This window comes from Myodes glareolus, chromosome 6 (genome assembly GCF_982192425.1).
Source record: "Myodes glareolus chromosome 6, mMyoGla1.1, whole genome shotgun sequence".
Taxonomy (NCBI): domain Eukaryota; kingdom Metazoa; phylum Chordata; class Mammalia; order Rodentia; family Cricetidae; genus Myodes; species Myodes glareolus.
In genome coordinates, this window is record NC_142031.1 from 75,484,404 (window position 1) to 75,499,054 (window position 14,651).

Here is a 14,651-nt window from a genome sequence, read left to right on the forward strand (position 1 = left end):
GATTAAAGGCATGTACCACTACTACCTGGTTTCAACGGCAAACTAGCATGACTAGTAGGATTAAAGGTGTGTGTCATCATTGCCTGGTTCTGTAAAAGTGATTAGTGTGGCTGTTTTCACTCTCTCATCTTCAGGTAAGCTTTATTCATTAAAATACAAATAAATATCACTACACTTTGTGAATTAAATTCATGCTTTGTAAGTTTGAAAATGAGCATCCTATAACCAAAGGATCCACTGAGTCAGGACAGTTGTCTACGTTTGGGGAAACCTGGGTTACATAATATTTTCCAGGTATATCCAGGGTATACACTAAGACTGTCTCAAGAGAGTGAATAAAGTTATTGGCAGCTGGCTTTTTGTGGTTGTCTTATATCATAGCATTCTGTGCTGGTCTCACACATATTACAGCATATAGGAAGATTATGTATTCACCTTGTCTTTAAATATATTTTATTTATTGTTTGAAGATTTCATGCTTGTATACAATGTGTTTTGATTAAATCCACTCCTAATCCCTTTCCTCCAGTACTTCACAGAGGCTTCCCTGTGTTCCCTCTCAATTTTCATATATTTATTTGTTTTTTAAATCCCAGAGTTCAGTGGGTTCTACTTGTATACACATGTGGGTAGAGCCTTCCACAGGAGCACGAGTGCCCTAACCAGAGTGGTGCATTTGGTGGACATTGTTGTTTTCATCTCCAATATCTTATACAGACATCAGATGTTTTATGCTTTGAGTTTTTTCCCTCATGCTTTCTTTCCTTTGTTTTCTTCTACTGTTTCCCCCTCTTTTTACTTGGAAATATCCTAATTTAAAAAAATTGAAAACTCTGTTTGTGTGTGTGTGTATGTGTGTGTGTATGTGTGTGTGATATATATATATATATATATATATATATATATATATATAGAGAGAGAGAGAGAGAGAGAGAGAGAGAGAGAGAGAGAATATGAGTGAGTGAGAGACAGATTGCTTAGCTGTCCAAGGAGGACAGATGAAAGCATGTCAAATAATGGAAACCAAAATGTGAGCATGACATCTAACTAGGCTCAGTGGGGAGAGAATAGTTGAGTTCAGTTTGATGAGGGAGCTGGAATATTAGTGGAAAGTAGATTCAAAAAGTAGGGAACCAGATTGTGGCAGCCTCTGGGATGTGGATTTGAGAACATCCAGTTGGTATGTTCATGTATTCAAGTTTCTAGAGAGGAGTTGTCAAGGCACTTCAGCAATACTATCCAAGAAGTGACTTCTACAGCACAGTCAAGGGGAAAAAGCTAGAACACAGTGTCCCCTTATGTGCTGTGGGTAACACTGTTAGTGAGGGGGGAAGTAGGATAAGAACAGACAATTCAAAGTTAATACTTTGACAAACAAGGAGTATTCCAAGCACAAATACTGATGAAACTAACCCTTTGGAGGAAAACAAGAATATTGAAACCTGTTGAAATTATGTGCCCGAATGTCCAAGTTAAAATTTTTAACTATTGAACATAGTGAAAAAATAATTACAGTTTTATAGTAATTCTACCATTTGCTCTATTTTCTATTTGTTTGTTTGCTGTTTTTATTTTGCTTTGTTTTTTTCTTTTTGGAACCAGATCATATGTTAGCATCTAAACACATTCCATAGAATAACATGATTCTTTTGCTCTCTGTATTAGGCAATAACTGGAGCAAATTCAAGTTTCACTTTACAAATAATTAGTGGATGATGAAATAAAGTCTTTATCTTCTACAAAAAAGTGATTCTGCTTTGGATAATATTTTCAAATGAATAGATAAACCATGCTTAATAAGAATATTGTTAAAGGTGAACTAGAAGGGGGGCTTGGGGTATAGCTCAGTTGGTAGACCGCCTTCCTGCAGAAGACACTGAGTTCAAAATCCTCTGAATCACAGAAACAGGTTGTGTGTCACACTGGCACACACCTGTATTATCTGCACTTGGGAGGTAGAAGCAGGAGGCTCAGAATTCGAAGGCCATCCTTGTCCACTTAATATGTTTGAGGCCAGTCTGGGATATATGAGACACTAAATTTAAAAGAAAAAATATTTAAAAAGCTTTAAACTTGGTAAAATTGATTACTTCTTTTTAAATTTAATTTTGCTGCAAGTATTTTATAAAACCTTGACTTTGAAAGCTCCATAGCTTTCAAATGCAGTCACAAGCATTAGGAGTATTTTATAAACCCTGCCACCTGACGATTTTAAATTTCATGAACCAAGTTCGCTCCTCAGATGCACAGTTTGTCACTCTGACTGAAATGAAGGAATGTGTTGGCTTCTCTGAAGGCAAAATATAGAATTACATTTGCAAAGGTATTTACATTTCATGAGGCATGTTTCATTGAAAACTTGGACATTTAAATTGGTAAGGATTATCTGTAATAAAGTATTTGACACTGATGCTATTTATAAATAACGGGAAAAAAGAAAAATAATATTTCACTGCCAGTTGCTGTTTTCAGATATCAGTTTTCATTTCCCATGAAAAGATATAGAGCTGCAGAATTACAAACCTCCACATTCCGCCATTGAGTGAGCCTTAAAGAGCACAGTAATTTTGTACATAAAATATTTCTTGCAGCATATGACACCACTGGAGCTCTGGGAGGCTGGCAGGGAATAGGAAAGGAGGTAGGTAGTAAGAGGAAAGGGTGTGTGTGTGTGTGGAAACAACTGAACACAGGCTTCCAAGTTAAAGTAGCCAAATGGTTTGCAAGATCACCTATATTATCTCTTCTCTAACAGCTCCTTTTCTAAGTCACTGAAGCTACCTCCTGATGACTTCAGTCTCTTTCCTAGATATTAGGCATACATGTGGCATACATGTGACGGAACTCTGCAGGAGTGACTGCTTATTGGACATTTATCTATGCTAGGAACCAGACGGAAGAGAAGCCTCACATGAATACATGTTTAGTTCTGTTGGGGATAGTTAATGACTTAGTTTGTCTGTTTTAGCGTAGAAAGCATTTACATTCATAACTAGCTAAAGAATACACGCACTAAGATGTTCCACAGTGTTAAATTGACAGAACATTAAAACTAACCTCACTGAGACAGGGTGCACACCTGTTACACCAACACTTGGGAGGTACAAGTAGGAGGATCCAGAGTGAGGCAAGGCAGGGCTACATGTAACACTGTCTCAAAAACCCAAATAAGTAAATAAGTAAAGTAGGTAATGAATCTGAGCATGCATCGCTTATGGCTTTTAGTGGTACATAGGGTAATAGAAGATTTTTTGAACATTTTGCCTTATGTGCTATATATTATTTTTCTCTTAACTAAAAATGTAAGTAGTGGATATATATTATGTACATGATGATCAGGGTAGCAAACATATACTACAAAAAATTGCCATTTGGGGGGAGAGTATTTCAATTTTACTTTTCTTGAAATACACAGTTTATCACTGCAGGCACAATTCCTTACTGTTCCATACAACATAAATTATTTGCTTTGTTTAGGACAACACTATTTTTCTTAATTACCCTCCCTTTATAACTGCTTCTGTTATCCCTTACAACTGTCATGGTTAAGTTCTATTTCCATGGCACTGAAATTTGTAAGAGAGAATACAGTGTTTGTCTTTCTGTGTCTGTATCATTTCACTCAGTGTAATATCCTACAGGCTCATCCATTGTTGGGAGCCACCCTTTTGGAGGTGACTTCTGCCGTGGTTCAGCCATGGTAGGTTCAAATATTCCAGAGTAGTAGTGTGAGGGTTAGAAATGCTATGTAGGAAGAACAGAGATAAGAAAGAAACACAGAGACACAGAGTAGTAATGGAAAGGCTACTCAGTGAACACTGAATGCTGAATTCGCCCACATTTATTTTCCATACACTTTTATACTCCAATACAAAGGTGGTGGGGAGGCAAAACTGTTTTAACATGACACAAAAGATAACCAGAACAGTTACTTGCTTCAACACTTGAGACATCAAGTCATTAATTCCTGAACAAAGCATCTGATATTTGGGGCAGTGTACATACCTTAGTATCCTGTAGGCAGCCACTCCCTAAGTCAAACCTCCTATTTCAAAAGAAGGAACAGAAGTATGCTCTAATTTTGTAACATTTAGTCAGGCTGGAGTGGATCCATGTTTATAGGCCACATTAATGTTTAAAACACTAAGTAACCATACCCTAGGTCAGAATATCTTGTTTTGTAGCCAAACATGTTTTCAACAACTTTGAGAGAGCAAAAATAAACTCAAACTCTCTGATCTTCAGACGAGGTGGAACAGGCTCACACTTTGGGGTCCCCACAATCCACATTGCTGCAAATTACAGAAGTTTGTGCTTTTCATGACAAAAATAGTATTTCACTGTTTAATGTATCATATTTTCTATATTCTTTGATCTATCAATGGATTCTAGATTAATTTCATATGTTGGCTATCATATTGGAGGAGGCTGTTGCTTTGTTTTAACACACTGAGTTCATTTTTTTTTTTGGGTTTGCACAGTAGAATTGTTAAATCATGTAGTAATTCTACTTCTTATACTTTGGAAACAACAACCTATTTTCTATAATGGCTATACTAATTTGCATCCTAGCCAATAGTATGTATAGATTTCTTTCTTCATGTCTTTGCCAGCACTAGTCATTTAAAAATATTTTTGTTATTATTATTATTACTTTTGTAATGCTTGTGTTTGTGTGCACACACATGTGTGTATGCATAGGGGTACATAATACTGTGTACATGTGGAAGTCAGAAAACTTTGTTTAGTTTCTTGTTCCACTTTTATGTGGGTTCTGGGAATCAAACTCAGGTCGTCGGGTTTGTTCTTTCACCCCATGATGTAACATGAAGGCCGGCTTGTTAGGGTTTCTGTCCTGCCTGGCAGCCGGCAAGCCCAAAGAAAATCAATCACACAGAGATCTCTATAAGTTATAAAGCTGATTGGCCCATTAGGTCAGGCTACTTATTAGCTCTTATAACTTATCTTAACCCATTACTCTGATCTATTTTAGCCATATGGCTTGGTACCTTTTTCAGCTGGGCCAGTTTACATGTTGCCTCTTCGGTGGTCTGCGCAGGAATGGCAGAGGAACCTCCCTGCTTCCCAGAATTCTCCTGTTCTTATTTTATCACCTCTACTTCCTGTCTGGTTTTCCCACCTATACTGCCTGCCTGGCCAATCAGCGTTTTATTAAAATATGATTGACAGAATACAGACAATTCTCTCGCATCACCATGAGTCATCAAAAACCATCGAATTGTTATTCTCACTCAGTCTTTGTTTTTAGACTGTGTCTTACTATGTATCCCAGGCTGGCCTTGATGTCCTGGAGAGCTTCACTCTGTCTCCAAAATGCTGGGATTAAAGGCATTACCTGGTCATCTTTAAATTTTTCTGTAATTGCCATTCTAAATGGAATGATGTGGTCCCCTCAATTTTGGTTTGGATGTAAAATTCCTAGTAACTATAAAATTTCCATAGTCCCTTTTGCATTTTATTTGTAATTTTATTCTATGGTAGGTTTTGTTTTTAAGGTGTTAGAGATTTGCTTAATGAATGAAAGGGTGGTCTGTCTTGAAAAATATTTCAGTTGAGTTAACGAGAATGATTGCATGATTCAGCACTTAACAGTGTTCAATACAGGAATCCCCCAAGCTGAGAATCTGATAAGTCAACTCTGGGTTGCATTCTGTATATGGCCCGTGGGTCCTTTCCTTTCTTCTATTGGTCTTGTTGAGATAATCACCTCCATGTTTTCCCGCCATTTCTTCTCAAAATCTCTTCTAGAATCAGTAAGTATGATCTCAGGGAGTCTACTTCCCCTTTTCAGTCTGCCTTTTCTGTCCCTCTTTTTGGGTGCATATGTGTATAGATTTGCTATGTCCTCTTGTTGAAGTCATTATCTTTATCATTATGTTAGTAATAACTTTGTCAGTATTACAGTTTTTAAGACTGTGTCTTTGGGGTGTATCATCCTAGATATAAGCTTTTCCTGGTCCTCTGTGTTTCTCTTAGTGTGGGGCTTGTTTTCTGTCCAATCACTATCAGTCAACTTGCCCTTAAGTATTTGTCTTAGTTTGGGTTTCTATTACTATGAAGTAATGTTACCTTGACTACTGCAACTCTTATAAAGCAAAACATTTAATTGGGGTGGCTGACAATTCAGAGGGTTAGTCCATTATCATCATGGTGGGACATGGTGTTGTGCAGACAGACACGATGCTGGAGAAGTTGAAAGAAATTCTACATCTTAATCTGCAGGCAGCAGAAGGAAACTGTGTTATGCTTGAGCATATATTAGACCTCAAAGCCTGCCCAGTGACACACTTTCTTCAACAAGGCCACATCTACTCCAACCAGGCCACACTTCCTAATAGTGCCACTCCCTATGGCCAAGCATCCAAACACTTGAGCCTATGGGAGCCATACCTATTCAAACTACCACAGTATGAAGTTGAACTTCATGTAAGCATTATATAGTTAGGCTATGTTAATCTTACTTTTTAGTTTTACCCCTTTGGCCAGTCTATATCTATAATTTTACTTATTTATAAGTATTTTACAGATAAAATGTTGCTAGGTAGCCCAGGCTGACCTTGGGCTAACTATGAAGCCTGGAATATCCTCAGATTTCAATCTTTTTGTGTCTGCCTCCTAGGAACTGAGATTATAGGCATATACCACTATGCTTAGTAGCCAACCTACACATTTCACCTGAGAACATAATTCACTTAACATTTGAGACTTGATTCCTGATAGGTAGTGGTCTACCCTTATCATTATTAGTTGTCAATCACCTTTGTTCTTTTTATGGCTTCACTGTCTGAGTATAGCCTGGTGTTTTCTGATACATTTTTGATTTCCTTCTCCCTTTCATGTTTCTGCTTTAGCAGTGCATTCCATATTTTCACAATGGCAACTACCATCCTTTCATGTCTAGACATAGAATTCACTTAGACATCCCCTTAATGCCGGCAGTGAGTTTTCTTAGCTTCCCTTGCTTGAGGAAAAAAAAAGATTTCTCCTTCATGTCCAGAGAGTAGCTGTGCTAGGCCAAGATCTTAATGGTCTACTTCCCTTTCTTTCAACACCCTAGATACACCTTTTCATTCTCTTCAGAAACAGACAGCCTATGAAATCTACTGGTCTACTGCTCAGTCCCCAGTGTTTAGTTGCTGTAATAACATAACCTGACAGAAGCCACTTAAGAGGGAAAGGCTTTATTCTGCACACAGATGCAGTATATAGTTTGTTGTAATTGGAAAGTGAAAGTGGAAGGAACTAGAAAGTGTCTGGTCTCATTCATCCACAATTAGGAACAGAGTGAGGAATGCTTGTGCACAGTTCGCCTTCTTTCTATGAAGTCCAGGACTCAAGGCCAGGGAACCTTCTATGATGGGGCTAGTGAACATAATCTTCCCAGATTACCAGAGACTAAGTAATCTCACACAGGTGTGCTTGAAGGCCCATCCTCTAGGTGATTCCAGCACCTGTAAGCTTGAAAACATGAATGACTACACCTCATATGTGAGCTGATTTTAGAATTCTCTCTCTTTTAATTTTGGAGAGGATTTCTTTGATTTGAATGTAATTGATAATCTGTGAGTGTCAAGGATCTGGATGCCCATCTCATTCTCTCAAGACTTGGGAAGTTTTTTGATATCATTTCATTAAATTGATGTGGGATTCCCCTCTGTATGCTGTGAATATGTTTTATTACCATTGGTTAATAAAAAAGCTGTTTCGGTCAATGGCTTAGCAGAAATCTGAACAGAGCTATATAAAGAGAGTAGGTGGAGTCAAGGAGATGACATATAACTGTTGAAGGAGGAAGATACCACCAGACTTTTACTGGCAGACCACAGCCGTGTGGTCATACATAGATTAATAGAAATGTGTTAATTGAAAATGTAAGAGCTAGCTAGAAAGATGCCTAAGCTATTGGTCAAAGAATGTTGTAATTAATAATTAATAGTTTCCGTGTGAAACTATATTATTTGTTTGGCTCTGGGTGGTCAGGAAATATATGAGCAATCTCTGTTTTCACAATTTTTTTCCAGTACTTCTGTGGAATTTTGGTAATGCAAATATTTGGTAACTCAATTATTACCCAGGGATGTCACAGGTTTTCTCCCTTTTTTGCCACCCCACAAAAATTTTCATCTCTGATGGATTTCTCATTCTGCTCTTGAACTCTCTTCCAAATTTCATTGTCTATATTCTCTTATCACTTGCTGAACTTCCTTAAGATTTATTGTTTTGATTATCTTTCCAGGAGGTTTGTAAATGTTCTCTTTGGGGTTTTTGTTACTGAAGAATCAATAGTTTCCATCACTCTTTGATATTTTATATTTCTGTGTACATGGATTGATATCTCTGCATTTGGGATTACAGTTGTCTTTCTCATTCTTTTTGTCCCCATATAGAGACTTTTATTTTGTGTGTGAACGTATGCTAGTGTGTTGGCTACGTATGGTGTGTTTTGATTTTTAATGGGTGTTATGATTTTTTGTTTTTTCTATACTTTTCATCAGTGATGAGTATTTGCTATAGGTCTATTTGCTATTAGTGGTCTAGGCTATAGGTGTTTGTTACTACAGTTCTGTGGTATGATTTTTATGGGGCTGGGGAAAGGTTGCCATCTGATTGGTTGCTGGGCTAGCTGTGGGTGCTCCTGCAGAAAGAATGAGTATATGTATGTATGTATGTATGTATATATATATCACATTAATGAATATATATTACATACATATATAAACTTACTAAAGAATAAATAAAAATAATTTAAAACATTATTACATAAGTTAAAAGATATTTTGTGGCTTTCATGTTCATGTAAGCTGGATTTGAATCATCCCTCCCCTTCCTCTTCCAACTCCTCCACTATCCCCTCTCTAATTAATAGCCTCTTCTTATATGTATATAATTATCTACTATTGTTGAGCTACTTGTGTGAGTTTAGGATTTCAGTCTTGTCCCTGAAATACAACACCACCAACAAAAGGAACAAAAACAAAAGCTAAACATGGTTCTCCCTCACATAGCAGTATTGACTATCTGTGGTACCTTATTTAGGACTGAGTTTTTGTTGTGAGTTAACTGATGCAGTTACATCCTGTGCAGGCATCCAGATGGAATCAGCTACTTCCTTGTCAGGTAATAAGTTGGTATCTGAAACTTCAAGCTGCCAAACACAAGAAGAAGCAAATGGCAAAAGAGGCTTTGTACTGCCTAGTTCCATAAGGAATGTATCATTGGCTATGGTTGTGTCCTTTAATGGAGTTTTCACTAAAACATCTGCACTCAACTATGATGTTTATTTCACTTTACCTTTCTAAGAGAAAAGTTGGTCTTGCCTCTGTGCTATGTAACCAATAAGACAATGCTGTATTGTATCTACATGGCTTCAGACGGTTCTGTACGTGGAATCACACTTTGACCAGTCTGTTTATTAGAATATTCCTTGCCTTCTATGTAAGCCTAAATTTATGCCAGGATCCTGAATATGAACTTAGTGGAGGTATTGTTTCTATTTATTCCTCTTCCTAACGTAGTCACGTTGAATAAAATCTTTCTTTGTCTCTTTTAATAGGTGTTCTACTATGTTTTGCTTTCTATTACTGTGATAAAACATTCTGACCAAAGATTGTTTGGCGTATGTTTCTCATTTTGGCCCATCACTGAAGAAAGTCAGGGCAAGAACTCAAGGCAGGAACCTGGAAACGGGGACTGAAGCAGTGACCATAACAAAACACTACTTTCTCCTTATAGCTTGTTCAGTTTGATTTTTTTTCCTTTTAAAAATACAACCCAGGATCTCCTTACCCAGGGATATCATCATTCACAGTGAGGTGGTAACTCCCCCACCAATAATTAATCAAGAAAATGTGCCACAGACTTCCTATAGACCAACTGACGGGGACATTTCCTCAATTTAAGTTTCCCATTTCTCTCGTGTGTCAAGTTCCCAGGTAATCAGGGTAACCGGTCTATCAAGGATTGGTGGCCCAGTCTTCTTGAATGGGATGCAAGAGCCCAGGCTCTGACTGGAGTAAGTCTGGTGACAGGATTTTGCAGTCAAAAGTCTTGGGAAGTATAATCACTTTCCAGAGGACACCCCTCCATAAATATCCCTTAAATACTTATGGCCAACTTTCAGCGTGAACTAGAGCGTACTATTTGGTCACTCATTATTAGTTCAGCTCTAGATACAAACACACAACCACTAAGATTCAAAGGTTTCCCTGACCTTCACGGCTGGTCTCAGCTGTGGTCAGCAGAAGGCTATTTTGGAGATGCCAAGGCTGATGCAAGGCCCATTTCGTTCTGTATTTGAGGAGACTCCAGACACGCTTGCCAAATGCAAAGATGCTGCGAGGAGTGTTGTTGTGGCCAGAGTCTCATCTGCAGGGCGGGAGGCTCGGGGGTCTGGGGTTTGGGGCTCCCAGCCGCCACCGCCAACTTTGGGCCAATCAGCTTGTCCCGGTGTCCCGGGCGCCCTGCCGCTCCGGCCGCGCCTGCCCGGGCCGAGGAGGGGCCAGGCCGCGGGGAGCCGAGCAGGGAGGTGGGGATTCTGGGAGCAGAGCTCATTTCCTCCTCCCGGCCGCCCCTGGCCCGCACCCCATCTCCACGTGCGGCGCCCGGGGCGCGCGGCCGACAGGCGGAGGATGCTGGGCATGTACGTACCAGACAGGTTCGCCCTGAAGTCGTCCCGGGTCCAGGACGGGATGGGGCTCTACACGGCCCGCCGCGTGCGCAAGGTGGGTGAGCGGCCCGCGCAGGCCGCGCCACGTCCCAGGGCCTGCGGGGAGTGCGGGCCTGCAGGGAGCGGGCAGCCTGGCTACCCTTCGCGGCTGCGGCGTGAGGCTCGCCCGGGCTGCCGTTTCCCGGAGCCCCGCGCCAGGCGGCCTCCGCCTTCACAACAGTCGGTGTGTCTTACCCCTCACTTCTTGTGCAGATGGGCCCGTGCAGCCTGAAGAGCAGTGCAGGCCCGCGAACCTCAGAGAGGAGGTCTTTCGCACTGCCACCCTGGGGTGATAATCTGAATCTTCGGCCTATTTTCTTTGCACTTTTAAATTTTATTTTTGACATTGGATCATCTTCCAGAGCTGCAGAGGCGTGCGATTAGGGCAAGCACAGGCTGCCCTGGGTGATGACGCACTAAAGATGTTGCAGAGATGTAGAAGACAGGATACTAAACACTCCGAATCTTGACTTACAACCTTAGAACTTCGTGGCTTGAGCTATGGTGGGTTAGCAGATGTGAAACGAACCAGAGGAGGCAGGGCAGAAGCACTGTGAGTAAGCATGGTCAAGGTTCACCGAACAGGGCCCATGCTTGGTACTTTATCCATATGTGTCATTTGTCTTTACCAGCTCAACACACTCTGGAGCCAACTCTTAGTTCTCATTTAACAGGTGAGCAGAGGATTCCTAAAGTTATACATCCTGCTGAGCTAATTTATTAGGCTTCAAACCCATGGTTTCTGAATAGAAAGTGTACGGTCTTTTTAGAACACTCTGTTATGGAACAACATGCTTTATAACCCTGCCCCCCGACACTTTCCTAGCTTCTTTTACCCCCCCCCCCACGCTGTCCAGGCTTTGCTTTGATACTCAGGAAAACAGAGGTTCAGAGGATACCTCTGGAGACCCCAGTCTCTGCCTCTGACACTAAGAGCAAAGACTAGTAGACAGTGCTGGGTTCACAGCCTGACCCACAAGAAGTTTTCAGAGCCCGATGGAAAAAACCAAAACAAATATTAACATTTTATCGGTGGCTGTTTGGGAGGGTGTTCAAATGTAAACACAAAACACAGGGGTTAATACTTCATTTAATTTTGCAATGAGTTGGAGAGATGTTGCCAAATGACCAAATGTTAAGATCAACAGATTTCAAAGCCAAATACACCCATCATCAAATGACTCCCTTGTACCGTTGACAGTCTGCTTCTGTTTCAGTCTTACAGCCTGAAAAACCCCCAGGTGGACTTTTCCTTAAGGTTTCTGGTATAACTATAATTAGGAACCATTTCGTGCTCACGAATAGTACGACACAAGTCATTCGTTCAAAAGTAAGAGTTATCTCCTAATCCTTGTCTTGATTACTCAGGCTTTTTTAGTAGTTGGACTACGCCTTTGCTTTTGATGTTTCCGTGTGTTGGTGGAGTATTGCTTGGTTGCTTGGTGTGGGATGGAATATCTCAAGTCGTAATAAGGCAGCATTGGTAGGCACTCATCTTATGCAGCTAATGGAACTTTTACTGAACACAGACTTTTCACCTAGGTTGCCTCTAGCATGCTGACCACGCAGAACACTGCTTACAATAATCTAGACACCTTTGACAGAGTTGTTACTCTAAGATATCCAATCACAGTGGTCACTGATGACTTTTGGTCGACTTCCACTTTTTTCTCCCGTAAATACCGGGGACAAAACTGAAGCCACACAACAGATTTTAGCTGACTTGTAAGATCAGGCTGAATGTTCTTACATGCCTTTCCCATTTCACTGTGTCTCAGCTTTTATTTTCCAAGTCACTCATGTAAGTCTTACCTGACCACACATATTTCAGGAGGTCTGAGAAGGCAACAGCTGCGATTGGAGCTGTGTTAAGGACCGCCTTTAAAAATGCTCATGTTCTTCTAAACAGATTTTAGGATTTACCACGTGGGAGCATGTGCTAACAATTAGAGACGTTGTATCATACTTTTAAAGCAGGTGTGCTTGTGTGATATGCCTGTTTAACAACATAATTGAAATTCAAGTTATCTGTTGATTTAAAGTTCAGAGACTAGAGTCCAGAAATTGGTTTGGGGAATCTTCCAAGAAATGTCCTATTTGTACATTCCACAGATATATTTGGAATTCCTTTTGCAAAGGGACCTCATACTTCTCTCGACTCACCCCTTTGTGAAGCATTTCCTTCCTTCATAATAACTAATTGGAGTGATAGTTTCATCATGTCCTGGTCCTGTAATGATACACCCTTTGCAAATGTTTGCAGGTAGCATTGATTCTTGATTGTTTACCAGTTATACATTAAAGCTTGGGTGTGTTCCTTTGACCAGGGGAAGAGAAATTGTGTTTTGGAGTAGCAAAGAGTAGATTCTAATATGTTACAAACAATGACATTTTAAAGAATGTCATAAGTGCTCTAGTTGACACATTATTGTGGTAAAAGTGAGTACACCCGAGTTGGTACATTATCCTGGTACAGGTGAGCTCACCCGAGGTGGCACATTATCCTGGTACAGATGACCTCACCCGACGTGGCACGAGATGTACAGCTTCCTCTCAGGTTCCCATGCCTCCCACTGTACCAGGTGTCAACTCCCTGTTTTTTATAAGTCAGACACTCGTTTCTGATGAAAAAATGTTAATGAAAATAATATTAATGCCCAGTTTGTAAAAATAGAACGAAAATTTAAAAAGTAAAGGAAAGTTGAAAGTGTGCAGTTTAGAAGAAAATACACGATGGTCAAAACCAAACTAACCAGCCAAGCAAACAACAACTACAACAAAAATCCCAAAGAGAATAGAAAAGCAATCAGAAGAATGATTCCCATGTTCATATAGAAAGACTAGATTTTGTGTAATAATGTATTTTGCTAATTAGTTTTAGATGATGACCCCTTTAAGACCAATGGGTTTTTATCTGGCTTAAACTCTGCCAGGAGATGTGTATTTCATTTTCTGATGGCTGATGGTAACTCACTGATTTGGAAATAGAGTCACTGCAGTGACACTGCCTCCCTGTTTATACAGTCAGGTCTCGCCATGGGGACCCATCAAGGCCTTATGTTTACTGCTCTTACAGATTTTTCAAGGTTCACCATAGATCAACTTAAACTGACATTTTCTAAACTTTGTATTTGATTTTGTGACAATAACAGCTACTAATAACTAAATATTTTGTTTATAATTTAATAGAGTTTAACTAATGAAATATTTATGAAGCTGCTGCAATAGGAACTGTCCTTACTACGGAGACAGAGGGTGAATGACAGAGAGAGCAGTCAAGACAGCTTTTCTCAGTTCTTACTTAGGCCCTGTGACAAACCCCGCTTCGTAGGTGGTTGAACTGATGCTGGGGGAAGCTCTGTCCCACACTAATGTGGTCTACAGAATCTGAACTCAGGTCCTTCTATACATGAGTTGGGCATTTCTAATGTAAAATTTGAAATGTTCCAAAATTGTATCATTTTGAGTCTGTATGATACCAGACATGGAACATACTACATATAGCCAGGCATACTAATGGTTGCATGAAATTATTTTCAGACAATGTGTAAAGTGTATATGAAATGTATGAATTCTCCATTTAGATTTTGGTTTTATTTCCACTTAATTATATATTTATCTGTTTATATATCTGTAGCTGCATAGTAACCTTCCCTTAAATCTGGAAACTAGAACACTTTTGACTTTTCACAGTTAAGATCAGGAATAATCAATGTGTACTCTTTCTATCAAAGTGGTGTTTTCCCCTGTAATCATAAAATGTTAAGTTTACAAATGCAGATTCAAATACACTCAAACACAAAGATTATTTTACAAAAATAGGAAGAGAATAAGTGCAGTCCTGAACATTTCTCAGTCAGCAGTAACCCTGTAGGTAATTTCACTATTTTGAGTTTTGTTATTATAATTATTTCATCAGTGGTCT

The 14,651-nt window shown here is 39.6% G+C and overlaps 1 protein-coding gene across 2 annotated transcripts in view; it reads left to right on the top strand.

Annotated features, from left to right (window-relative positions):
- Positions 1–10,529: 10,529 nt before the first annotated feature.
- The window catches only part of Prdm5 (PR/SET domain 5), a 172,032-nt gene continuing 167,910 nt past the window's right edge, over positions 10,530–14,651 (top strand). The window contains exon 1 of one of the 2 annotated variants that reach the window (XM_085690892.2): positions 10,530–10,742. In XM_085690892.2, the coding sequence (XP_085547018.2) occupies positions 10,650–10,742 (93 nt within the window). In that variant the 5' untranslated portion in view covers positions 10,530–10,649. The remainder of the gene's footprint in view (positions 10,743–14,651) is intronic. The other variant, XM_085690890.2, reaches the window with a different exon arrangement.